The sequence below is a fragment of the Sporothrix brasiliensis genome, assembly GCF_000820605.1.
Source record: "Sporothrix brasiliensis 5110 chromosome Unknown Cont22, whole genome shotgun sequence".
Lineage (NCBI taxonomy): Eukaryota > Fungi > Ascomycota > Sordariomycetes > Ophiostomatales > Ophiostomataceae > Sporothrix > Sporothrix brasiliensis.
Window position 1 is genome coordinate 933,468 of NW_024467141.1, and position 24,931 is coordinate 958,398.

General features: G+C 55.2%; 10 protein-coding genes across 10 annotated transcripts; 4 read left to right on the top strand and 6 right to left on the bottom strand.

Moving 5' to 3' along the window:
- Positions 1-1,198: 1,198 nt before the first annotated feature.
- On the top strand, positions 1,199-2,041 carry SPBR_08631 (uncharacterized protein; the record flags this gene model as incomplete). Its single annotated transcript, XM_040766869.1, has 1 exon — positions 1,199-2,041. The coding sequence occupies one exon, from the start codon at positions 1,199-1,201 to the stop codon at positions 2,039-2,041; it is 843 nt and encodes a 280-aa protein (XP_040614543.1).
- A 2,380-nt stretch (positions 2,042-4,421) lies between these two features.
- SPBR_08910 (uncharacterized protein) lies at positions 4,422-4,850 on the bottom strand (the record flags this gene model as incomplete). The annotated part of the gene is made up of 1 exon (XM_040767036.1): positions 4,422-4,850. The coding sequence occupies one exon, from the start codon at positions 4,848-4,850 to the stop codon at positions 4,422-4,424; it is 429 nt and encodes a 142-aa protein (XP_040614544.1).
- Positions 4,851-5,604: 754 nt separating this feature from the next.
- On the bottom strand, positions 5,605-6,507 carry SPBR_08614 (uncharacterized protein; the record flags this gene model as incomplete). The annotated part of the gene is made up of 1 exon (XM_040766852.1): positions 5,605-6,507. One exon carries the CDS (start codon positions 6,505-6,507, stop codon positions 5,605-5,607), a length of 903 nt encoding a protein of 300 aa, XP_040614545.1.
- A 314-nt stretch (positions 6,508-6,821) lies between these two features.
- SPBR_08576 (uncharacterized protein) lies at positions 6,822-7,834 on the top strand (the record flags this gene model as incomplete). The annotated part of the gene is made up of 2 exons (XM_040766814.1): positions 6,822-7,239; positions 7,455-7,834. 2 exons carry the CDS (start codon positions 6,822-6,824, stop codon positions 7,832-7,834), a joined length of 798 nt encoding a protein of 265 aa, XP_040614546.1.
- Positions 7,835-8,087: 253 nt separating this feature from the next.
- SPBR_08706 (uncharacterized protein) lies at positions 8,088-8,698 on the top strand (the record flags this gene model as incomplete). The annotated part of the gene is made up of 2 exons (XM_040766944.1): positions 8,088-8,173; positions 8,302-8,698. The coding sequence occupies 2 exons, from the start codon at positions 8,088-8,090 to the stop codon at positions 8,696-8,698; spliced, it is 483 nt and encodes a 160-aa protein (XP_040614547.1).
- Positions 8,699-9,398: 700 nt separating this feature from the next.
- SPBR_08127 (snf2 family helicase ATPase) lies at positions 9,399-12,359 on the bottom strand (the record flags this gene model as incomplete). The annotated part of the gene is made up of 1 exon (XM_040766365.1): positions 9,399-12,359. One exon carries the CDS (start codon positions 12,357-12,359, stop codon positions 9,399-9,401), a length of 2,961 nt encoding a protein of 986 aa, XP_040614548.1.
- Positions 12,360-13,235: 876 nt separating this feature from the next.
- On the top strand, positions 13,236-14,489 carry SPBR_08500 (aminoacyl tRNA synthase complex-interacting multifunctional protein 1; the record flags this gene model as incomplete). The annotated part of the gene is made up of 1 exon (XM_040766738.1): positions 13,236-14,489. One exon carries the CDS (start codon positions 13,236-13,238, stop codon positions 14,487-14,489), a length of 1,254 nt encoding a protein of 417 aa, XP_040614549.1.
- A 4,240-nt stretch (positions 14,490-18,729) lies between these two features.
- Positions 18,730-19,071, bottom strand: SPBR_08759 (uncharacterized protein; the record flags this gene model as incomplete). The annotated part of the gene is made up of 1 exon (XM_040766997.1): positions 18,730-19,071. One exon carries the CDS (start codon positions 19,069-19,071, stop codon positions 18,730-18,732), a length of 342 nt encoding a protein of 113 aa, XP_040614550.1.
- Positions 19,072-19,221: 150 nt separating this feature from the next.
- Positions 19,222-19,755, bottom strand: SPBR_08726 (uncharacterized protein; the record flags this gene model as incomplete). The annotated part of the gene is made up of 1 exon (XM_040766964.1): positions 19,222-19,755. One exon carries the CDS (start codon positions 19,753-19,755, stop codon positions 19,222-19,224), a length of 534 nt encoding a protein of 177 aa, XP_040614551.1.
- A 794-nt stretch (positions 19,756-20,549) lies between these two features.
- On the bottom strand, positions 20,550-22,389 carry SPBR_08307 (uncharacterized protein; the record flags this gene model as incomplete). The annotated part of the gene is made up of 2 exons (XM_040766545.1): positions 20,550-22,093; positions 22,356-22,389. The coding sequence occupies 2 exons, from the start codon at positions 22,387-22,389 to the stop codon at positions 20,550-20,552; spliced, it is 1,578 nt and encodes a 525-aa protein (XP_040614552.1).
- Positions 22,390-24,931: the final 2,542 nt, after the last annotated feature.

Sequence of the window (24,931 nt, forward strand, 5' to 3'; positions counted from 1 at the left end):
ATAGTCTTGACGTACGGCCAACCGTTTTTGTGCGACGATATCTGCCAGACTCACGAGAACGAATTGCCGAAGTGAGGTGTCATCAGCAAGGCACCCGTTACGACACGAATGGCGAGTTGCTAGGCGAACATTCGCGAGTATCGTCAAATATGGCCGTATAATAGCGAATTCTTGGCGTGAAGACTTTTTCGTAGATGGTTAAAATAAGGTTTGTTCTTGCCGTTCGGACATTGCGGAGAAACAAGGGGAAGGCGGCAAAACGGACTATAATATATGACGGGCAATAAGAGCATGAATTAAGGGCCATGTGCTCAGAATAAAGAACGAAACGATATATCGCCTACCGGGAATATGAAGCACATCAACTCTATTTCGTCGGCAACCCGTACTGGTCGACAAGAGTCTAGACTCGACGGGTGTGAATACCAGTAGTCCTCTTTGGCCGTCTATATATTGATTCACAATCCTTGGCAGCCGGTTCAAAATAACCTTTCCTCGTCATGGTGCCACTTGGGTGTCATTCGGGCCCTTTCATTATTGCTTGTCGACATTGCGCGCAATGTCAGAGACTGGAAGAGGAAGAACTGCCGGAACACGCGTAGACTTTCCACACGGGACAAAGGAATGCAATTGCTTGCACCCTCGGACATCGAGAATGGATATATTGAATCCGTCCAGAGCTCCGCGCCCCAGAACATTATCCTAGCGAAATGATTGTGTTTTTTTACATCGCTGATCGGATCCCGTGACGGACTCTTGGTCTACCTGCGATGGCCTTTCTTCATTCACACTTACCAGGAAGTTATTTACACACCTCCTTCGGTCATTGCGCTCTGTAGAAATAATTGGATATTGGTGTTCGAGTCCAAGTTCGGAGAAAAAAAGATTCCAGACACGCAACACGCGGGATGATATTAGCGACGAAATAACGTCAACTCGCATTACACCCGAGTCAAAAATAAACAGTCCGGACTCTGGGACTGACGCAGTCCACCAGAAACAGCCAAAATGACGATACCACAATGTGAGAGCTTGTCTACATATAAATATCTGAATACAAGTCGGTCGTCTCGTACAATAAGGAGGCTCAACAGCTTCTGGTACCGCTCCTTGCCACCTCTTGTTGTACGCCCCCTTCTACAGGCACACCGCACTCTTTGGCAGCCTTACCACATTATACACCTCGGCAGAGAACACAATGCAGAACTTCCTCATCACCCTCCTAGCCGCGGCCTCGGCCCTGCAGGGCATCGTGGCGGCGCCTGTTGCCACCACTAGTGCGCTTTCTCTCTCATCCCCGGTTCTTGAAACTCGCCAGCGCGGCGGCGGTGGCGGCGGCGGCCATGGAGGTGGCGGTGGAGGTCGCGGAGGCGGAGGTGGAGGTGGTGGCGGTGGTCGTGGCGGCAATGGTGGAGGAGGCCGTGGTGGTAACGGTGGTGGGCGTGGCGGCAACGGCGGCAACCGCGGAGGTAGCGGGGGTAACCGCGGTGGGAATGGAAATGGAAATGGAGGCGGCAACCGCGGCCAGCGCGGCAACGGTGGGAACCGAGGCGGCAACGGCAATGGCGGCAACGGCGACGGTCGCCATCGTGGCGGTAGCGGCGTTGGCGGTGCCGTGGCCGGAGGCGTCGCCGGTGGTGCCGTTGGCGGCGCAGTTGGAGGTGCTGCCGGTGCCAACTTTGGCTATCCGGGAAATCCAGGCAATCCCGGCGGCTTCGCCGATGTCCCAGACGCCAACATTGGTGACGACGGCGACGACGGCTCCAACGGATATGACGGCAACGACTTTACGGATCCCAACGGCGCTGACGGCGGCGACGACTCGGCCGACAATACCGCCCCTGCCAACGACCCGGCCAACGTCCCTACCGACACGCCGGTCGATGACTCGGCTCAGGACCCAACCCCCGAGCAGCCGGCGGATGAATCCACAGACGACGCCACCGCGCCTGCCGCTGAAGAGGCGGCTCCGCCCGCCGACGATGCTGGCGCCGCCGAGAACGACGCCGATGCTGCTCCCACGCCTGCCGCCCGCAAATAGTGCACGGTAGCTACGTTGAATACAACTGGAAATTTGTATTCAAAAACAGCTGCAAACCAGTGTTTTACACTACGCCATGTGTTTCTGGAGCACAAGGCCTTTGAACAGTCACTGTATTTGTATTACTATTTATCCGCCTTTCTCAGCCACTGATGGCTATTGGCAACTAGCTATAAGGATCTTTCCTGGGGAACAAAATGTCTCACAAGCAAACGGGCAGCGTTTTCTAGTCACAGGTGCGTGTGGGGGAGGAGTCAAGGAGGCAGGGTCCAAACTAGATAAACGAGGTGAGCAAAATAAGAGGTCCACGGAATCTCTCGACGGCGGATGAGTTTGCATATTTCGTGCGTTACGGACGTTCCTGGGCGCAACACTGGTGCGTAGTAGGAACAGTAAAGATGACTTGCCACAACGTATCGAACGCCCGCTGTTTTATGCACTTCAGCTGTTCTGCATGTTTCTGTGCTTTGTCCCAAGACTCGTAGGTCCAGGTACGCCTTGTCGTGATGTCAGCGTACAAAACTAAAACGGAGACGAACGGTCTTCCGTGTCAGTTTGTGTGATGATAAACAGGAGAAGGAATACACGTACTTGATCATTTGTGTGGGGAGGGCAGTATTGTTGAAAGTGAAATAGGGGTTCATATTGAAGTAGGCGTCGAAAAGGCAGGAGATGATGAGGTACTTGACACGATATCGAATGAAGTCGACAGAACAGGAGAAAGAGACGATGAAGAGGAAGCGGACGCAAATGATAACAGAACAGAAGACGCAGGAACAAGGTAGACAGGGACAAGGTAGACTGGGTAACAGTGTGGCCAGCTGAGTAAAAATGCACGGCGCCGGGAAGGAGAGGAAAATACGGTGGTCCTAGCCCTTAAGTCAAATGGCCGTAAAAAATACCAGTTGAAAACAAAAATCTAATGCCCATTAGGGGGGAGAAGGCAGCGTTCCGGACCACAGAGCAAGGAGCGCGGCAGGGACCGAAGAGCGAGCAGCAACAGCATGGATTAGCCGGAGGCGAGAATGGCAAGCTTCCACTGTAGTGGGAGTCCAGATAAAAAGTCAAAAGTCGAGACGAAGGACAAAGGAGAAGGTAGGAGGAGAGATGGAAGCAGAGTAAACAAGTCTTGTTACATCCCCCTGCCTGGCAGATGGGGTCGTTCGACGACCTGGTTGCCGTAAAGTGTACCGCCGTCGGCCCCTTTCTTCTCTGTCCTCTGGCTTGCAGCCTCGTCTCGTCCACCACGCAGGCAGCGAGGAGAAGACTGCAAAAGTATTACCTCGCCGTGGGCAAAGTCGAACTGCACGAGGTGCTATCTGTCCAATGGCTTGCGAGCGAGCCTTTGTCAGGAAGCGTACCGACCAGGTGGCCGCCCGCATGACCACCTTGCACGCTGCATTGCCAGGCGTCCATTTTCCAAGGCATGGCGAGATGCTCAAAAGCCGATAGGTAGGCGAGTAACCCCTGCGTCTGTTGCACGGTAAAAAAGAAATGTCGAAGGAGGTCTCAATGGTTAGACTGTGACCATCGTGCATGCCAGCGACCTGGCCTGCACGGTCGGTGAACTGCACAAAACGCATGTTTTTTGATTGGCACAGGCGTCTACCCCGTCTGGGATTCGCCGGAGCAAACGGACTGTTGACCGCTGGCTGTGACGAAAAAGAATGAAGTTTTATTACGGCAGATGTTTGCGGCTGCCGGATCCATGCACGCTGTACGGTTACGTCACATACGCGCCTAGCCTTCGCAGCCTTGCCTGCCTATTGATGAGACAGCCTTGTCTGGCTATTGGAAAGATACGCATCGTTGTTTCGTCAAAAGGGCAGCATCATGAAGCACCATGAACTATGAACTTTGACAAAAGCATGCGATCAACTGCGTATGACATTGGCATTCTCTTGTCTTGTTACCTTCACGAACCAAGCGTCTTCAAAAGGTTGTGCGATACGTTCAACCGATGACCCAAGTATTCCAGTCGTGATTTGACCAAACAAACACCAAGGCCATCCTGTGCTGGGTGCAGTAGAATGATACTCATATAGCGCGTTCCTTTTTTGCCTGCTTAACGCTTCAATGGCTCGTGCAAACGTTGAAAGAATGGTAGGTAAGTCAACAGTCGGTATCTAGCAAACCAGTTCCGGAGCAGACAATTCCCGTCGTATTTCGCTTGTGGCAGTGGCAGTGGCAGTGGCAGTGCCAATGGCGCTTGAGTCTGGAGAAGCTGGTAAAGTACTTTCGTCAGCGTTGTCCGTGGTGGACGCACTTGAAGGCTGGGGCCTCATGAGTACCGCTTGCCTGGATGCTCTCGATCGCTTCCCTCGCCTTGCCCAAAGTTCCTCTCCTTTGCATTCGAAACACTGCATCCACTAGAAACGTGTTAACGAACGTATAAAGTCACGCCAGGTATAGAAATGCAGAGCACCATGTCGATAAGCCTCAAGTCAACTTCATCACCACTTTCCCCGGCGTGGCTCGGCCGAGTTCGAAGGCCGCTGAGGATACTCGCAGCAACTTGGGCAGTGAAGTTTTGTTGCGGCGTCTTGCAACGGGTGACGACGATGCGTTTGTCGGCTAGCGTCGACGTGCTGCCGGCGTGCAGTCCTGCGTCTTTGGCCGCGTCATCCGTCGGTGTGCCGCTGTCAACGGTCTCACATACCACGCTTACATCGACGTCGGTTATCGCACCATTAAGCGTGTCAACGGCTCGCTGCCCGGTACTATTATCACGCTTAACGTGGCTGGTGGCGTCGCTTACTGTGTGGCCAGTGGTATTCGTCTCGGGGACGAGTGTATCGCTGTTATTCATGTTTATACAGGATGTGGAATACTGGTGCGAATTTGATTCCATCGGCAACGAATTACCTCCGTCATTTTCAAGGTGAGAAGATGTATTAGACGAACGTAATAAAACGACATCTACACAAGACGCCGCGGCCTTTTTCAACGGTGATGATGAACAAAGGGGCGGCGAAGCGTCAACCGCCGATACCTACGATACGCCCAGAGAATGTGTGCTCGGAAGTCGTGGAGACGCCTGCTGAACAGACAAGCCGGCGATACCGCTGTAAGACGACAGTCATCCCAGTCGATACTTAAAGCTCTTAAAGTGCTGCATTCGCTATGTTTCTCTGGGTGTTTGAATGGACACCTTCTCTGCTACTATCGTTTCTTTCAGTCTTTCAAATCCATCTTGTGCACGGAGAACTGTGGTAAAAGGAAATAAGGACGGAATAAAAAAACGATATATAATTTTATTTTTATCCCACTGCCAGCTGTACTTTGTTATGCTTCCTAGTAGTATAGAAAAGCAACTTGCGCTTAAGTTTTCGTTTACCTTGGATTCTGTTCTGCCTCGTCGTGTTTGTTTCTTCGTGACTAAACAGCGCGTGGTCGGTCTAATGCGAAGCTGCTGTCGCTTTAATGACGAGCGCATAAAAGAAAAAGCAAATAGAAGACAAAATAGGAATAAAAATATATGTACTCAGCCTTCCCTGCATACGATTTCTGCTTCGGGTATCAATCTGGTCACGTATCGTACAATCCACCCACTCCTTCCGCCCCTACAAATGCTGCACCTTGGCCGCCTCCATGGCCTGCCGCAGCACCTCCGCCACCTCGCGGTGCCCTTCCTTCTCGGCGTAAAACAGCGCCGTCTTGCCCTTGGTGTCGCGGATGGTCACGTCGGCGTGGCGGTCGAGCAGCAGGCGCACGGCGTCGAGCTGTCCCTTTTCGGCGGCTTTGTGCAGCGGCGGCCCGCGCGGCATGAAAAAGAACATGTTTTGCGAGGCCAGGTGGCGCGCAAAGAGGCCCTCGTTGATGGGCGCGCCGTGGTCGAGGAGCATGGAGAGGACGGGGAGAACGTCGGCTTTGCGGTCGAGCGCGTACTGCAGTAGGTCGCCCGTGCCAATGTCGACGAGACCGCGGGGGTCGGTCAGGTAGGCGTGGACGAGGCCGGCCTGCGCATACTGTGCGGCAAACGACATTGGGGTGAAAATGTGGTAGGGCGCGTGCGCATTAAGGTTGGCGCCGCGGGCGATTAGCCAAAAGGTGATTGGACTGTCGACGGTCGTCCTGGTCCAGACGGGCGGTTTCATGTCGCACTCGGGCTGATTGATATCGTATCCAGTCTCGAGGAACAGCGTGAGGCAGCGTAAGGCATGTTTTTCGACGGCTTCCCGGAAGAAATGCTTCACTTCGAAGCCGCGCTGCATGAGTTTGGCGATAAACGCGCTGTTGTCGACATGGATCGCATCGTGTACGAGCGGTAGGAGCAATTGTACCGAGCGCCGAGACAGGCCGGTGGCGGGGCCAGAGGCAAGGTATTTCGAGACAAGGTCGTCGACGAGATCGAGACGGTTGCTTCCGAGGGCCATGCTTGGAAGAGTCATATGCTCGTCCTTGTAGTTTTTGTAGAGGAATCTCCGTTGCGGTACCGGTATAGCGACCGCCGTCGTTTTGGTCATGTTGCCGTCACTGCGGGCGGTGCTGCCCGTTTGTGCGCGGGGTTAGGTGTAGTGTTCATGATGTTGAAGGTTGAGGTTCGTTGCGTGATTGTTTCGGTGCGGAGGTTTGTTTCGCTTAGTCATCAAGTACACGTGCCTATATTCGGAATCACATCACAATGCGTTGTGCTCATGTTTGTTTATGTGATGTATGTGACGACGGATCTTACTGGCGCCCGAGGAACAATTGCATATGTGCAGGCCTTTTTAGGGCTGCTGCCTAAATCCGAGCAGTTGCGTCTGACCTTTTCGCGGGAGAGAACTATGCGCGGGAGATGATGCGTCAAGTTCGAGAGCTATACGACAACTGCGCAGGCTACGGATACTTTGCCACCGTGCCCTCGAGCAGCCACATCGTGTGTGCCATCTTTCGGGGCGAGACGGCTCTTCCCGATCAGCTGGCCATCATGTACGACACGCTGCGGGACATGCATCTCGACTCGGCGACGCACACATACAACGTACCTGTAAACGAAAATATGCCGGGGAACGGCACGGTGGTCATCATTTCCGGCAAGCGCGCGAGTATTCTGCCCACTGTTTTCGTTGAGAACAGGCTTGTGACGAAACTCGAGGACATGATTCCGCGTAGTGCTCTGGAGGAGGCGTTGGACTTGGATACGGGACAACTTCGTTTCGACAACGACACCGGCAACCCAAACGACACGACTGGTGGCGATGACCAAAGCGCCGGTTACCAATATACATACCCACACCACAGTACACGATCGAGGAAGGGGGTCACAGCTTGACGCACGACCAGCCAGCTTTAACGGAAGCGACGAGTACTGAGCAATACATCCAGAGAAACGATTTTTCATACTACCAGCCTTCGATACCAGCCAAGGCCGACAGTATGGGGTATATGACGATGGACTCGGATTCATATGGATAGCCGTCGGCACCAGGCAACATAGGCGGTGGCATGTACGACCAAGGCAATACTTACGCCTACCAAAAATACACGCTGCCAGTGGAGACAGACAGCGGGGCGGCTGGACCGAGCGGACTCTCTTCCTATTCGACCTATGGCCATGCTGCAGCAATGGAAGAGACAAGCACCGCCGAATACGCACAGGGCCCGGGCATGGCATACAGCCAGTCTGCAGCGCTGATGGAGACCGTCAGTAAACACATCATACAGAGCGAAACGTCCTACAGTGGCCGCGGCGTTGACGCTCTCGAGCCAGCCTCGACCCCGGGCATGCACACGGTCCCCCCTGAGCAGCCGTTGTCGCTTCCACAGCACCCGCAAGCGCTTGGGTGGAAGTCAGTGTCCGAAGGGTGAAGCACACGCTCACGCCAGACGAGTATCTCTTTCGCGACAAGGCAAGGCAGACGGTCTCGACGAGAAAGAGTGATTGGAGCCGGGCGACCTACGGCGGGCAGGTTGTGAGCAAGTTGAAGAGAGGCCGGACAACGTATTTCACGTATGATGCAATACAATAATCGAAAAGGAAGCGAGGAACAGCGTTCAGCGTTCTACGGTTATTAATCTGGGCGATACAGTAAGACACATAAGAAGTAGGACGTATTAAGCGATGAACACTTGGTACGAATCGGGCAATAACGGGAACATCAAAATCAGTAACACGCCAAGAGCAGCGGGCTGCCGTCGGTCTTTTCTGTATGCGTTACTGCCGTCGAGTGTTCTGACGTCAGGTCTGGCGGCCGCTTTCCGTCTCCCGAGAGCAGGCGCTGAGTGCTTATATTCTTCGGACTGTATGACGTGAATTCGAGTCTTAAATAAAAAAGAAACAAGGACGACGCTAAGGCCGAAAAGAATAAGAAGAATGATGCCGCCGAGGCTGAGGAAGAGAAAAAGACCGACGAGGCGAAGCTCAAGGACAAGGAAAGCCAAACTGAGTTGCTGCCTGCCCCGGAGACCGAGACGGCAGTTGAGAAGCCCGTTGAGAAGCCCGTTGAGAAGCCTGCTGAGACGGTCACCGACAAGGATGCTGAGAAGGACGCTGATAACGTTGAGACTGCCGAGGCCGACCTTCTGGCTTCGGCTGCAACCGTTCTTTGTGCTGCTGCCGCTGCTGCCGCTGTCACTGCGGTCGACCGTGATGTCATCTCTGCCTCGACTTCTGGCTCCAGGCCACCCACCACCCGCTCTTCCATCAGGCTACTGACCTCCTTCGCCAGATAGCCACTGTGGGCCACAACAGCGGTGGTAAAGTCGTCTCGATCGGCGCCGTATGCGTTCCTCCATTCTCTGACTGTGGTCGACTTGCCGTGTGTCTTGTGGAGCCACTTGGCAAACTGAAGGCGGAAGTGGGAAACACGGACGTCGCGATCGCGGTCAATAGCACTGTCGACAAAGTCAATGAAGTGCTTGCCCAAATCGGCCACCCACAAGTATGGCTCGTAAAAGTGCTTGTACACGGTGAAGCTCCGACCGAATCGAGATGTGGCCCTTGACAGTGTTATATTCAACGCCGTAGTGATCGACTGGGGCCTCGCTGAATGGGATTCACTTAAAATGCCGTCGAAGAATATACGACTGTGCCAATAATGTTAAGGTCGTTTCCGGTATTGTTTGTAGTTAGCAAATGTAGAGATCGTAGCCGGCTCTTTATGTTCGGGGTGTCGTTGTAAACCTCGAACTCGTCGAGGTTAATGTACACATAGTCTGACGTGTATTCTTTGTCTAGTCCGAGACTCGCACTCGTCGTTAACGGAAGGAGCGTGTTGACTATATAAGACTCATTCGTCTACAGGATGAACACTTATAATACGTTCCTCTCCAAATTTCAATTAATATGTTTCGTTTCAGGCAAACGTAACAAACATATATAAATGTATAGATATAGCCTCGAATAAAGTCTGCTGTATGTCTGGCTTCGACACTACTTGGCCGCCGTTTTGAACGATTCGGTAATGCCGTTCACGCCCGTCTCAATGACCTTGAACGCCGCTGCGTCGCCCTGTCCGCTGGCGGCCTGTGCATAGGCCTCGTCGCTGCGGTCGCACAGCACGTCCAGGTCGTGGTCGCTCAGAACGACGTCGCTGTCGCCCGACACCGTGTACACCTGACCATCCTTGAGGAGAAGCGACCGCAGCGCGTCTGCGTCGAGGTCGTCGCCCTCGCCCTCTTCGGCACCGTCGTCGCCCGAAGCTCCAGAAGCACCAACAGCCTTTGTCGGCTTGAGCTTCTGGTCCATGGTGCGGAACCCGCCCTTCTTAATGACCAGCTTCTCGAGCCGCCGCTTGGCGTCCGCGCTCATCAGCAGGTCCTCTTCGACCGTGCCCTTGGTCGCCAGCCGGTACACGACCACGGGCCGTGTCTGGCCGATGCGGTGCGCGCGGTCCTGCGCCTGCAGGTCCTGCTGCGGGTTCCAGTCGCTGTCAAACAGAATGACCGTGTCGGCACTGGCCAGGTTGATGCCCTGGCCGCCGGCGCGCGTCGACAGCAAAAACAGCTTGTACCGCGGGCTGCGGTTGAACAGGTCGATCTGGGCCTGGCGGTCGGCATGGGCGACAGAGCCGTCAATGCGGCAGACCTTCCACCGGCGCAGCTCGGCACAGTACGCCTCCAACAGGTCGAGCTGGGTCTTGAACTGTGAAAAGATCAAGACCTTGTGGCCGCGGCGGAAGAGCGAGGGCAGTAGGCGATCAAGCAACAGCATCTTGCCGGACGAGGTGACAATGGACTCGTCGATGGGGCGGTCGGCGCCGCTCTCGGACGACCATGACCAGGGGTTGTAGAAATTGTGTGGGCTGTTGCAGACGAGCCGCAGCTGCATCAGTGGGTTGCCGAGCTTCTTGTTGGCGATCTCGCGCTTGGCCAACTCGAGCGTCTGCACACGCTGGATTTCTTCGCCGGAGAGACCAGAGAGGCCTGACTCGTTGCCTTCGTCTTCATCCGCGGCAGCATATTCGTCGCGCAAAGCGGCCTCGAATTCATCGTCGGACATCTTGTCCTCGTCAGAGGTGTCAGCCTCGTGGTAGGTGCGCTGGCGTCGTGTCCTGGTGCGAGACAGGTCCCGGGCGGAGACGTCGCTGGCTGCCGTGAAGCTGCTGCCGGGCGTCGAGTGGCGGCTTGACTTGGCGCTCTTTGAGGCAGGCTCGTCCGTGGTTGGCAACGTCTTGCGTTTGTTTGTGGTCATCCGTTTGGTGGCCGCCGGGGGTGTGGTCTCGATGGATGCGACCGGGCCAGCAGCAGCAGAAACATTCGTCTTTGACTTGCCCATCAGCACGGCAAATGCGTTTTTCGCCTTGATTGCGGGAGCCGGCGGCGTCTCCACCGTCTTCTTAGCACGCGGGCTGCTCCGAATGGGGACCGAAATCGACTCCACCTTGGCTTGTGGTGTTTTGAAGCGAGAAGACTTGGCCCGCCCATTGGAGGGCCTTGTTTCCTCTTCTTCTCCCGTGTCCTCTTCCTTGACAGCAGCAACTGTGCTTGCCCGACTCGAGCGGGACGACCGCGATGGCCTGGATGACCGTGGCGGCGTACGGTTGGCAGCCTCTTCCGTCAGATGCTCGGCCACCTTGTTCTCCAAGTAGGCGCGCGTGTCGACAGTCTTGTCGCTGATGGCGTTGTAGAGTCCCGTCTGCTCCTTTGTCATGGGCGCATACAGAATGTACTCGCGCTTCTTGGGCAGGTAGCTGGCCACGTCTGCCTTGACACGCCGCAGCAGCAGGGGCTGCAGCACCATGTGGATCTTCTTCACCAGGTCCTGCTTAATGCGGTCCTCGATGAACTCGGCCGTCGTGTCCTCGTCCTGCAGCTCGCTAAAGTCGAACCAGCTGCTGAACGCCTCCCAGTCCGTGAAGATCTTGGGCATCAAAAAATTGAGCAGCGACCACAGCTCCTTCAGGTTGTTCTGCAGGGGCGTGCCTGTGATCAGAAACCGCGTAGCCGACCGGAACGACTGCAGCTCACGGAACAGCTTCGAGTCAAAGTTCTTCATGCGGTGGCCCTCGTCGATGATGATAAACTCCCAGTTGATTTTCGAGAGATCGGCGCGGTCGCGCAGGATGATTTCATAGCTCGTGCAGACGACGGGGAACTGGTCCGTCGGCCGGCCCTTGGACAGGTGCTTCTGGATCCGGTTCGCAAACAAGTCCTTGCGCTGCTGGGGTGTCCCGTGGTACATGACGACGGGGATCGACGGCGTCCAGTGCTGAAACTCGTTGATCCAGTTGTTCAGGGTGCTCAGCGGTGCCACAATCAGGTGCGGGCCCAGGTAGTTTTCTTGCTCCCTCAACAGGGCGATGAGCGAGATCGTCTGCACCGTCTTGCCCAAGCCCATCTCGTCGGCCAGGATACCGCTCATGTTCTGCAGGCAGATCTCGAGCATCCACGTCAGGCCCTCCAGCTGGTAGTCCCGCATCGTGCCGCCCACCAGGCACTTCGGCTGCGTCGCCATCTGTAGGTCGTGCTCGCCGAGCGTCTTGCCGTCGAACCCGGACCCGACGCGGCCCAGCACCTGTGTCTTTTTGGTCAGGATGTCGCTAAAGGCCGCGCTCTGCTTAAGAAGCTCGTCCAGTTCGCGGCCCTTGGCCTCCCGCTCGGCCTTGTTGTTGGCCTTCTTCTTGTTCTTGCGCCGCGCGGCAGCCAGGCGGCGCTCTTCTTCGACGGCATTGGCCTTGCGAGCGCGGCGCTCCTCGGCCTCGATCAGAGCCTGGTCCTCCAAAGAGATGTCGGCGAGGGTCACGGTCGAAGCGTCTGTCACTTCGGTGGCATCGTCGGTCTCGGTCTTGACAGGCTCGTGGGCCGGAGGTGATGACGGTGGGCTCGTCATGACATTGGCAGGGCTCGAACAATCGGTCTCAACGTCGGATGAAGAGCTGAGATGACGGGCCATGGTTTGGAGATGGATGTGAAGGCGAGAAGAGAATGGTGTGTGAAAAATAAAAGGGGCAGAATGGAGAGCCGCCGAGACGTGAACGCCCGTGAAACACGCAATTCAAAAGCAAGTCTGAGAGAAATCTGATGTGAATGTGAAAAGAGAGCCCGGCATGTGAATATCGCGGATATGCCAAAAAAGACGAAATTCTATGCGACAACGAGACAAATAACTGTCTTCCAATCAATCCGAAGTAAATAATCGTCGAGGAAGGCATGAAGCCAAAAAAGGGCGCAATCCGCAGTGGCGATGTCGAGCTGAGTGCATCAGGGAAAAGGAAGGCGCGTCACGCGTACTTTCCCCGATCATTGGCGGTTTCAATTAAACTGTAGCAGGGGCAGGAGCCGTGAAGACCCACCTGAACGCCAGGACAAACGCGCCAGACTTTCGCGGTGTCACGCGCTAGCCAGGGACAGATAAATGGGACGGAGCCTGGCCGTGTTATGTAAGCCAGTGTAGTGTTGCCCCTCTGTCCAGAAGGCAGGCGTAGTGAAGCAAAGCTCCCAATGCGGGGCATTCTAGCGCTAGAAAAAGTTTCCCGCCCGTTTTGTCACACTATTGTCGAATCTCAACGTATGTCCTTGGATAACCTCACGAACCTCGTGTGACAACTGTGCTGACCGCAACAGCTCGCCAGCCGCCAAACTGTCCTTCCTACACATCTTCCGCCCCTTTGCGCTTCGAAGCCCTTCCCGGTTTCCTGCGCCCGCTCCAACGACTTTCTCGTTCCTGCGGCCTTGTTTTGTTCCGAATCGACAGCGAACACAACAACTATCCTTCTTTTCTACGTCCACGACACTCTTCTCCTCCACCATCGCCTCCACATCTCCAATCATGGCGGCCATTGCCTCCCAGACCTACACCCCCGCCGAGGAGACCGAGATCCAGAAGTGGGTTGACACCGCCGCCTCGGCCGCCTCGACGCCGTCCGTCCTCGCCGAGCTCAACACCCTCCTGGCCACCCGCACTACCGTACTCGGCACCAAGCCGTCCAAGGCCGATGTTGCCGTATACGAGTCCCTAGCGCCCGTCGTCAAGGCGTGGACGCCCGAGCAGCGCACCGGCAAGGAGGGCCTGCCCAACATTGTGCGCCTCGTCGACTTTGTGCAGAACAGCCCCGCCCTGTTTGGCGTGACGGTCGCCGACACCGACAAGATCGCCATTGACGCCGAGGAGGTTCTGTACGTGGCGCCGGCCGTCGATTCCAAGGCCGAGAAGGAGCGCCTGAAGAAGGAGAAGGCCGCCGCTGCCGCCGCTGCTGCACCAGCAGGCGAGGAGAAGCAGCTGGCCGACCGGACAAAGAAGCAGGACAAGAAGCCTGCCGCAGAGGGCGAGGCTGCAGCAGGTGCCGCTGCAGGTGCTGCTGCTGGTGCCGCTGCTGGTGCCGCTGCTGGTACCGCTGCTGGTGCCGCCGCCGAGGGCCTCCCGACCAAGAAAAAGGAAAAGAAGGAGAAGCAGGCCCGCCCGCCCAAGGCGGCGCCGCCACCGCCGGCACCCCCCTCGCCGTCTCTGATTGACCTCCGCGTCGGCCACATCCTCAAGGCCGTCAAGCACCCCGAAGCCGACTCGCTCTACGTTTCCACCATTGCCATGGGCGACGCCAAGGGCACCACGGACACCGAGGAGTACGAGGGCCAGGTCGTGCGCACCGTGTGCTCCGGTCTCAACGGCCTTGTCCCCCTCGAGGAGATGCAGGGCCGCCGGGTCGTCGTCGTCTGCAACCTCAAGCCCGTCAAGATGCGCGGCATCAAGTCGGCCGCCATGGTTCTGGCCGCGTCGCCGCGCCTCAAGGAGGGCGAGGAGGACCACCACGGCGGCCCGGTCGAGCTCGTCAACCCGCCGGCCGATGTCCCCGCCGGCACCAAGGTTTTCTTTGAGGGCTGGAAGGGCGAGCCGGAGGGCCAGCTGAACCCCAAGAAGAAGGTGTGGGAGATGTTCCAGCCCGGCTTTACGACCACGGACGACCTCGAGGTCGGCTTTGACGCGGGCGTGGTCAAGGAGCTCGGCAAGGAGGGCGTGGGCAAGCTGGTGACGGAGAGCGGCGAAGTGTGCACGGTCAAGTCGCTCAAGGGCGCGACGGTGCGGTAAAAGTCATAAAAGGGCAAAGGAAAAACAATAAAAGTATAATGCTACGTTTAGGGCATTGGGCGTATTATGGCACGGCTACATCCTTGTAACAATGAAAAATACTTGTCGTAAGCATGATTTGTTTCCTTAAAGACCGCATTGAAAGCTGAGTGGTTGGAAATAAACTCGAGTTGCGGCTGGAAGACGACGACGTGCGGAGAGAAGCGCCGTACGTACCCCATGATGTCCCCTAGATGTCGAAAACCCGGTTGACGTCATAACAGCAAATCAGGACGACACCGGGATCAATCACAAGGAAGGCGTGAACAATGGCCTGGTATATAAACTGTCTGGCTATTCCGTCACGGCAGCAACCAAATCTCACATTGGCTGGAAAAATTCTACGAGCTATTTGGATATATTTCATGTCAGCGGTACGTCCCGTCTATCTTATAAAAACGAAACAAAAACGATGCCCAGAGGATGAAAACAGTGAAAGTAACAAAAATGTAAACCGACCGGTACTTGCCACCATCCTTCTCATCACCCTTCTCCCTATCCTCGCCTCTGTCTCCCTGAGCACTCTCATCTGCGATTCTTTCGTCCCATACCCGGTGTCGACCCGCCGGAACACCCAGCTCTCTCAGGATGTCTTCCGGGTCGGCTGGAAAGTACGTTTTTGGCACGCGTCGTTTGTGTCCACCGACAACAAACGCATAATGTGTTTCTCCATCCGCGTAGCACAGAACAGGCTCGTGGTCTGCCATGCACAGACAACTCTTAAACAGAAGACGGGCGTTTCCATTGTCCGGTTGAAGCAGGCTGGCCAGTTCCGCGTCGGGACGGGCCACCATATGCTCAAAGATACGTCTCGCGAGCTCGCTGGATATGTCAGCGGGTTTGGTTCGTATGGTATGTTGCAGCAGCGGCTGTAGAATATCAAGCGGCAAGGTTGACTTGCGATAGAGTGTCCATTCCGCCTCTTTGCGCGTTTCCGTATCAGAACTCGCCAGGCACGACAAGATGCTCGCTAGGACGGGCCGAGAGACCAATTCGCGGTGCGATAGGGCAGTTATGAACGTCCCCGAGTACGATTCAAGGCTGCCGTCGCCGTCGCTAGAAGAAAGCAGCTCCAGCAGACTCGACAAGACGTTCTCTGGTAACGACCGGCGTGCGCCAAAGATCTCCGTAATCTGTCGCGGGGTTACAAAGTGTACAAAGTTGTACAAACGGAGCTCGGCCACTTGGTGGAGTGCTGTATGAATTTGAATGTTTTGGAGTTCTGTTAGCGTTTGTATTTGTTTGGGTGTTGCTAGAGTCTGCAAGGTGGACTCAGAAAGACGGCCAGGTTGAACCTGAAAGACGGCGAGTATCCACGCCCGTATGAAGCGCGCCGTTGTGGAATCCCACAGTTTCTGGGCCAGGACGTCTATTGTCGCTGGAGACAGAGGCAAGGTTGTGGGAAGGATGTCAAACACACGCCGCGTAGCCTTGTGAAAGTTTTCGGCCTGTGATAATATACCAAGGACAATATCGTCCACGGCAGGAACGAGAGGTGTTGTATGGTAACATAGAGCCACGGCCGTATAGCCGCGGACACCAACGTCCGGGTCGGCAAGACCGACAGCAAGCTGTTGGTATATGTGTGCGGGGAGAGGTCTGTCTGTCAACCGAAACGCCAGTGCGGCAACGAAACGGATTGTGGGTGTTGGACCGTTGTGCAGCAATTCGATCAGCGCCTCTAAAACAGGATGTTGTGTGTCCCTGGCCTCGCCCTTGCGCAGGCTATTTATTTGCTCCATTCTCCACGAATAGTCGGGAGTTCTGCCTAAGATATGGATTGCCACCGCTGTCTCTGCCTCTGACGACGAGCCCAGAAACTGGGCCAGGCGAGCCAAAATGGCATCGGGCAGCGCTTCTCGTCTTGATCGAAAGACGTTTACTGCCGCTGACAGGACGTCCAGCGCTGGATCCAGAAGCCGGTCGGTAATTTCCAGGAATATTTCCACAGGGAGCCTTCGCGCTTGCTTCGCGGCCTGTGCAGCGGCTCGGCGGACACTGTCTTTTTCGTCGCGCAGCTTGGCGCAGATGACACCAATGGCGTCTCCGGGAAAGGGCCGCACGTTGCACAATGCAACCATGGCGTTGCATGCCGCGCCCTCAAACACATCGCTGGTGCAACAAAGAACCAGCGCCGCAACGGCCTTGGGCGGGAGAGCCGCTCTGTCACGCGCGATCTCGGCAAAGGCCGTGGCGGCATTGGCCGCACAAAGCCCGTCGTGTGTCTGAGACAATCGAGGATCAACGGCAGCGCGTCGCCGAGATACTGGCTGAGGACGTCGAGAGAACGGTGTGATCGGTCGATTGGAGAGTGGCGAAGACGGTCTGTGATGGCCTGGAGAACATGGACCGGAAGAAACGGCTGCTTTCGTAGTAGCGTGCAGGTGGCGATCGGCATGTGCCCCGACGCATCAATAATGCACAGGTCCGGGGGCACGTCCCGTAGAAAATTGCTCTGCATCAGCTCCACCTTCAATGTCTCTCTCAGAGCAATGATTCCTGTCTCGTCTGGCACAATGGGACTAGCTATACGCTCGGGAAACGAGAACAGCGACAGCAGCCGGAGTGTCTGCCACTGATCAAAGTCGTACGCTACCCACTCCTTCAAGCGGCTGCGGTGCGCCTCAAAGAGGGCCATGTCCTGGGCCGGGTCGGCCTCGACCAGACATTGCACCACCAGAGCCTGGTGCTCGTGGCCCACAATGTCGCGCGGCTCGCTCTCCAGGGCGTCGAAGAAACGCCCCAGACAGGCCGTGTCGGGGACGTCTGTCTCGTTGTGGAGCAAGCCGGCCACGAAGCGCCAAAATCGGCTGTAGCGAGCGTCGTACTTGTGGGCAGCAAGAAACCGGTCCGTGCCCATGGCGTGCCTTGAGCTGTCCTTTGAGACAACGAAAGCAAAGCTCCTTGCGGGCTGTCCAGCAGCCGACAAAGTACTGTGCCGCAAAATACTCCTGGAACGTCGAGTGGACGAAGTGGTATGTCCGGTGGCGGTCCGTGGTGGCCATTGAATCCAGCGATGTGATGGACGGCTCCCGGCTGCGCAGACACGACACGTGGAGCAGCGCATCGTCTACGGATCCAGAAAGGCACGGCGCGTCCATGTGTCGCTGCACGTTGTCGCAGTGGCGCTCGTGAAAGTAGACGGTCTCGCTGACCAGCCCCGAAAAGGCCATCTGTTGCAGAAACGCGGCTTCGACGTGGACCAGCTCGCGTATTTGCTCCCGTGTCCGGAGACCACGTACCATGTCTTCGGTGATACGGCCACGGGGGCCGTACTTGTCGAGACGGGGAATGTCCTTGCGCCACAGCTTGTCTTCAATGGCCTGGTAGACGGCCGTGGACGTTTTGAACTGCGCTGTTTCGGTGGCGTGGTTGTCGTTGTCGGGGTTGTCTTTGGGGTTGTCGTCTTGCAAGATGTAACACAGTGCGTCTAGCAGCAGTGGGATCTTGACGAGGTCAGACAAGAGCCTGTGACGGTGCCGGAACCGCAGAAACGCTTCTACACGCGGTCGATCGCTGAGAGAATGGCGCACGTACTGCTGTACTTGGTAATTATTGAATCCCGTCGTCTCCAGCTCGCAGTCCAATGGTGGTATACGCATTCCGTTGGGAATGCGTACACCTGGTCTCGACGTGATGATGACATCCGGCTGGCTGAGCAAGGACATGAGAAACGTGGCTGCCCGGTGTTCCGTGTCGAGGTACTGTGACACCTCATCGAGGCCGTCGAGTAAGAACAGCGTGCGGCTGCTTTCTCCGTCATTGTCGCTGGATGCTGTGCAGTGGTCGTGGAGGACCCGTGCGAACACGTTACCGTCTGGCAGCGCGTGCATGTATGCCGCCCGAAAGAGATCCATCAACGTGTACTGCTCGCCAGGGTCGTGACGCGTTAGGTTTCGAAGGGGGAGCCAGATGACCCTGTCGTACGCCGCCGTCCAAAATTGAAACTCGGGGCTCACTGGGAATCGCGTGAGCTCGTACACAATCTTTTTGCAGAGTGTCGTCTTGCCAACACCAGCAGCACCGTAAATCAAAAGGCGACGAGGCACACGCATCGCCCCGTCCTTGCAGATGCAAGGGTCGAACAAGCTGTGAAGAGGCACCGTCTCGTTGTTTGTGTTGGACTTGGACGTCTTGATCATTTTCAGATTGATATAGCAGTCCTGCATGGGCAAGCACGCGCCAGACAACCGCTCGATTTTTAAAGGTGCTCGTCACGAGCAAGGTAATGCTTTCGAAGACTTGCACTCGCGTAAAACAGCTGGGCCGCTAGGCCACAGAGAAAATCAATGTCTTGGCGGCAGGGCACTTTGTCCAAAAACAACTTGAGGCTTGCAAAGGCCCTGTTCTGGATCAGCATGTCGCTGTAGCGCAGCGCCACGTACCAGCTCTTGGGCTTGCGTTGTTTGCTGACAACATCCTTGGCGGCATCAAGACTGCCCACGGCCTCGGAGATCGACTTCACCACATCCACCATGGCAGAGACGAGATCGGGCACATCGGCCAAGCCCACAGCGCCGTCAAATAGCTTTGAGGCGTCCATGGTCGCCACTGCTCCGGCAATCTTGCTCGCGGCACCAACAACGTCGACCAACTTGAGGAGGAGTATCTTGTAGGGGCCTTCGCTGTCGGGGAGGCATCGGAGCGCTTCGTAGGCATAGGTTGCGGCCTGCGCGAGGCGGATCTCCTTGTCTTAGCTCAGCGTGTCCAGCGTATCGAGAAGTGGCTTTTGCACCGTTTCGCGGTCAATGCCGACCATCTGGACGTCGTACATGGCATGCAGCACGCTTCCCAGTGTCGACACCAACTGGTATTCTGCATTTGGGTCACCTTGTGCCACAGCGGACTCCAGGCGCCGTTTGAGGCTGACAAGGACGGTGCCGAGTCGACTGTCGACTGTGGTGCTCGTACGGCCAGCTAAGTCGCGCGGGATGGAGCATCGCAGGACGCGCACAAACGTTTTGCAGAGAAACGGGTCCAGCACATTGCCGTCGGCGGTGCCCTCTGTGATGGCATTGGCGAATGCCCAGAGCAGGTCCCTGTAGCTCTCTGGGCTTGCCACAACGGCCAGCGCGGCGGCTTCGTGTCCCAGGCGCACAAGTTTCTCTTCGCGAAGCACTTGGACCATCTCCGTGGCGAGTGCATCCAGAGCGATTCGCTCCTCTTCTCTTATTGCCGTGTCTTGCAGACGCTTGACGAGATCGGTGGTGGTTGTTGGTTGAGACATGGCGGCATCTTTCGATCTTTCGTGGGGTTACCATTGTTGTAAAGCGTGTATTGGAGGTTGTTTGTTGTAGTCGTGAGTCACGAGAGAGAGAGGAGAAGAAAGACAAAGAGCGTATAAAAAAACCGGCTGCAAGGGGGAGATGAATGCTTAAGCTCTAGCCAAAGAGCAGCGAGTGGGGCTGGCAAGGCTTGGGATTCAGCTGAATGTTGGTCCTCGCGAACATACAGAGTGCTCATGTCCAGCCAGTGAAAAGCTGAAACAACGTAGGTTTGTTCTCGACCAATAAAAAAGTAAGCCACCTGAGGGAGCTGAAAGAAAAAAACACTGATCCTAGTGCATGGGGAGAATGAAAACTACGTGCATGACATGCTTATGTTTACTTGAGGATCGCATGGAAAGCAATAATTATAACTGCTATAGAAACCTCGAATCACGAATGGAGGAGTACAAAGCAGTGCAATCCGTACGTTGTATGACATGATGTATGTCGTACTCCGCATTGTGTTACAGTATACGTTTTGAGGGCCAGTGCATACATTTGTGTAAGCCAAGCCGTTGAAAACCAAGTGGATAACTGCATAGTGACAACAAGTAAAAAAAACCAAGACGGAAGGAAACGGGACCTGAATGAAAAAACCGAAAATTAAAGACAATAAATTTGAGCGATGGAAAAAAGAAGGTAGGTAAAGAATGCTGAAGTAAAAGGAGAAAAGGAGTATGTAGTGCCTAGACAATGGAGGCTATATGCGACACCACAGACGTTCATAGGGTATGCAGACAAGGGTATGACAGCGTCATGCGCTTCGTGGACCGGGAGTCTCTCGATGCGTGAAGATGAATCTCGTCTCGAACCTATCGTAGGCTTGTTGGCCCGTGACTGTCGGTTTCGATTCCGCCGGCCTTCCGCCCACGTATAGATCGTCGTCGTCATCACGGTTGTCGACGACCTCCATTTGCGCCTCGGCGGCTTGGGCAAAGGGAGGGAGGCGTGTCGTTGGTTCGGGACGAGAGACTGTCGTAGCGGGCTCCGGATCCCTGCTGGGAACCATGTTGTTTTCGGAGCGGGCAGGGGACACTTCGCGGCATCTAGGGGCTTTTTGAATAACCACATGGATGGTTGACCGTTCTTCGGGTTCTGGAGAAAGGGTCTCAGTGGCGGGTGGCTCTTCAGTCTCGGCAGGTTCAGGCTCGACAGGCTCAGTAGACGCAGAACCCGGCAAGCCGCCGTTGGGTTCGAGATTAGGTGGCTCGGTGCTGGCTGGTTCGACAACAGTCGGTCGCTCCGTACCGATATTTGCTTCGTCCGAGGGCTCATTCGTCTCGCTTTCGGACTCCTCGGAATGCCCATCGTCACAGAGGAAGCGGTGTCCGACAGCTCGGCGAAGCGCTTTATAGTACCCCTGTGTCGACATCTTAAAGTCCCGCACGTATTGGTCGGCTGCCGACTCGATCATTTTCGCCTCGAGGGTTTGCATAACCTCGTCGTGGGAGGTGTGGGCCGACTCGGATGTGGGCTTGCCTTCTGCCGCCCATTCGCTAGGCCGTGCAATCGCGTTCTCAAAAAAGGCCCCCGGGCTGTGCAGAAAGCAAGCCAGCCCTCGTAGGACAAAGAGGCCCTTCTCGTCGTGGGGCGTGCGTGGAAGATCGTGCACCAGGTCGAGTCTGGAAACCAGTGCGGTCTGGCGGGGGACGGGTTGCGCGAACGCATGTTTTATGAGAAATTCGAGAACCCTATCTGCCTCCAGAGGGAGCCTGTGGCCAAATGGATCCAGAACGGCATTCAGGAACAAAAGCGCAGCCGGGCCTTCGGCCGGACACGGAACCGGCCTCCCGCCCCGGAGATCGGAAAAAATGACCGACCAGTGGGACCCGTGGTCGATGGGAAAGACAAGGAAGTCGCAGGATTTGGCAGACGGCGGAACGGTGCATTCCATACTGCCCGGGGAATGCCACATAGAGGCCGGGAACAGGTGCACGTGGGCGTCTTGCTTGTGCTTTTTGCGCAGTTCAGCAAATAACGTTTCGAACATGTCCTCAGTGTAGTAGGCTGTTGGGTTGGCCTGCCTCAACAGAACTTTATGTTCACGGTCCAGTATTTGTCTAAGGGTCTGGCTCTTCCCAGCTTCTTCGTCTTCGTCTTCGTCTTCGTCTTCGTCTTTGTCTTCGTCATCGCCATCGTCTCCATCATCGTCTCCATCCTCGTCGCCATCATCGTCGTCGTCGTCGCCGCCGTCGTTGCCATCGCCGTCTTCACCGTTGTTGGTACGTTCAGTGTAGCCACTGTTATGAACGTCTCTTTCAGTACGTCGGGTTCGTTTCCTGGCTGACTGGGGCTGGTCTGCGTCTTTTCGACGTTTAGAACTTGTGTTGCCCTTTCCGAGACGATTAGTACCTTGCAGGCTTATGTGGAAAGTGGTACCGACATCAAAGTCCTGCGAGGAGGTATAGGAGAACTCAATAAATAAAGGAAGGAATTAAATGAAGAAATGTAGAGGAAAGAACGAATAGTACGAGGAACTGTGGAAGAAAGAACGAAGAAAATGAAGAACCAATGGCGAAAAAAGCCAACGGGGAAGACGAAAAAATGAAATGCTACTCACCGGTCTCATCGAAGAACTTGCAGCCACCACGCATGGTGCCTGTTCCACGACCATAGACACCGCACATAAACCGATGTCTGTGATTGTACCGTCACCATTGTCTCTGAAAGCGATTCTCTTGTGTGCGCTCTACAATGGTAAAAAAAATAATCAGTTAGAAATCCACACTGAAAGGTGCAGTGGCCTCACCATGAAACCAAATAAGAATAACACTGTCATACTCTCCAATGCTTTGCAAGGCCTCTTGTATTTTTGGCATTCACATCGCAATCGGCAACAGAACATGGCCATTCTTCGTCGCCGTTAGGGTCAGGGAAAGCGTATCCCCGGGGAAATAGGACGGCCTTCAGTGTCGTCCACCCGCCTTGGCTGTTGGGTGCCTGGTGATAGTCCCGACCTGGTTCCGCCGTCTCGATCCGTGCTGTTTCGTAGTAGAAGTCGCTTTCGCGGCCAGCTCCCGGCCCGTTTGCTGAGAGTATTCGAACTGCCTTCGTGGGCCGTGGCTGTGGTGGTGTGGCCAGCTTCGCGGTCCCTGTGGTGGAATTGGAAGAGGCCGCCATTATGCAAGACCGCGTATTTAGAAAAGTAGACAGCGGTTGAGATTCTGCAGGCTGACCAAGAAGACAAAAAATAGTAAAGGACAAGAACCACCAGTTGCAGAACTGAACAATAAAAAGGAGACGATTCAAATCAAAGAAGCAATGGCCACACAGGCCGACCGGACGCATTTCTACTTTTTGCGACTGCACCAATTTCAAGTGCTCCCAGCCACAAATAATATTCATGGTCTTGGTATGCCGTATCTCTACCCAGCTCTCTTATCCTGCTCTGTTGCTTCAAGGCTTACATTATGCATGCCCCTTTCCCAACGTCGCTCCTCATCTCGTCGAACAGCCAAAACGACCTGGTTGTCTGCCGCGAGAAAATTTTTTTATCTCCCCTCCTCGTTCCCCCCTCTACTTGAATTTTCCTGCTTCCCCATCCCACCATGGCCTGGGCACGCAGCTGCGTCGACACAATAGGGGTAAAAACTGCACTTTGCTGAGGGTGGGCGCACGGACAGGGCCGTCTTCATTTCCTCATCACTTCACCTGCGCCGTAAAGTCCCTGGACAACACTTTTTGCCTCGTTCAGCTGGTTTCGACCTGGTCCATCATGTTACGACCTACGATATTCAGTATACGAATGCGCACCTAAAAGATGGTCTAGAATTGTACGGTTGTGATCTAGAAACGCTTCCCACCGCCTCCCGCCTTTGTATTGGAGGAAAGAAAAGAAAAAGTCAGGGGTCGCGGTAGACATGGGGATCTGATTGGTTCGTCCCGTTCTGCGTTGTTTACGTGGCTGTCGCCTAATTCCCAAAGTAGATAAGTACGAAGCAAGGGAGATGTGCAACTGTGACATGAATAGCATCTGTGACTGATGTGTCTTCCGCGCTTCTGACCAGGGTCCCGGTTCCGGAACGGACTATTAATACAAAAGAAAAGTCGGCGTGAAAACAGCGGTGTCGACACAATGCCACTGGCTTGTACTCTGTACTTGCGATTATCAAAGGCAGTTTGTATCATTGCAGAAGTACAAAGTACTTGATTTGAAAATTCGACCTTTCACAAAACCTAGTAAATAATATTGTGACGAACCAAGCGAGAGGGACATTTTTGTATGACCTAGTGGTCCGTGTCCATCTTAGATATAAAGTGTACCTGAGTATGCCTCCCTCTTGCCGGATATGCGGCTCCCCTCTGCCCCCGACGGCTTTTTTCCTCCCCCCGGAAGGTATCATCGCCATTCTGTCCTGAATGAGATAAGTCGAGTCGCTTTACTCTTATTACTCTACATGAAGCCCGTTCGGTGGATTATTGCTTGTGACGTTGATCTGCCAGAGCTATTCTATTGGCTATCAGACTAAAGTCTATAGTTCCTTCTCCACGGCTCATTATGGCATTACTGGCAGAAACCTTGTGTCGGCCTTGTGCATCAGCCCAAAGCGAAATGTCAAGCTACGGCTCGATTGTACTGGACGCCTGGATGTACGTTTCTACTTGACTAGATCTAACGGTGTTGTCGAAAGCAAAAAACAGGACTAGAAATTAAGCGCCCGCCCTTTCCCCACTTCTTTCCTTCTGGCACGCTAGGCCCCGGAAGCGGCCAACGGCGGCCAGAGCAGTAGCCATACACCACTTTGGTTTTATTTTTATCGGTGCTTTTCATGCAGGCTTCTCTCCTAGGACGGTAACGCCGTCGGGGCAGACTATACTGGGTGCGTCCCTCTATACCTTTGCCACGGGTTGCAAAAACGGACACACGAGAAAAAGTAGACAACAGGTTGGCCGCAAAACAGGACAGGAGAGAGTCTCAAGGGGCCGATGCGTTTGAGAGAGATCGACTTTTGGCCTCGACCTCTCTGTAGACCCGGGGCAGAGTGGTCTTGTCTCCGCGGACGGCCTCCCGTCGCAGGATATGCACCTGCAGCACACAACTGAGCAAGGCAGACTCGGCAGAAAAGGAGGCGACGGGCGACATCAAAGACGAGTTCGTTTTGTTTTCCTTTTCTGGCCCCTGACAATGGACGGAAA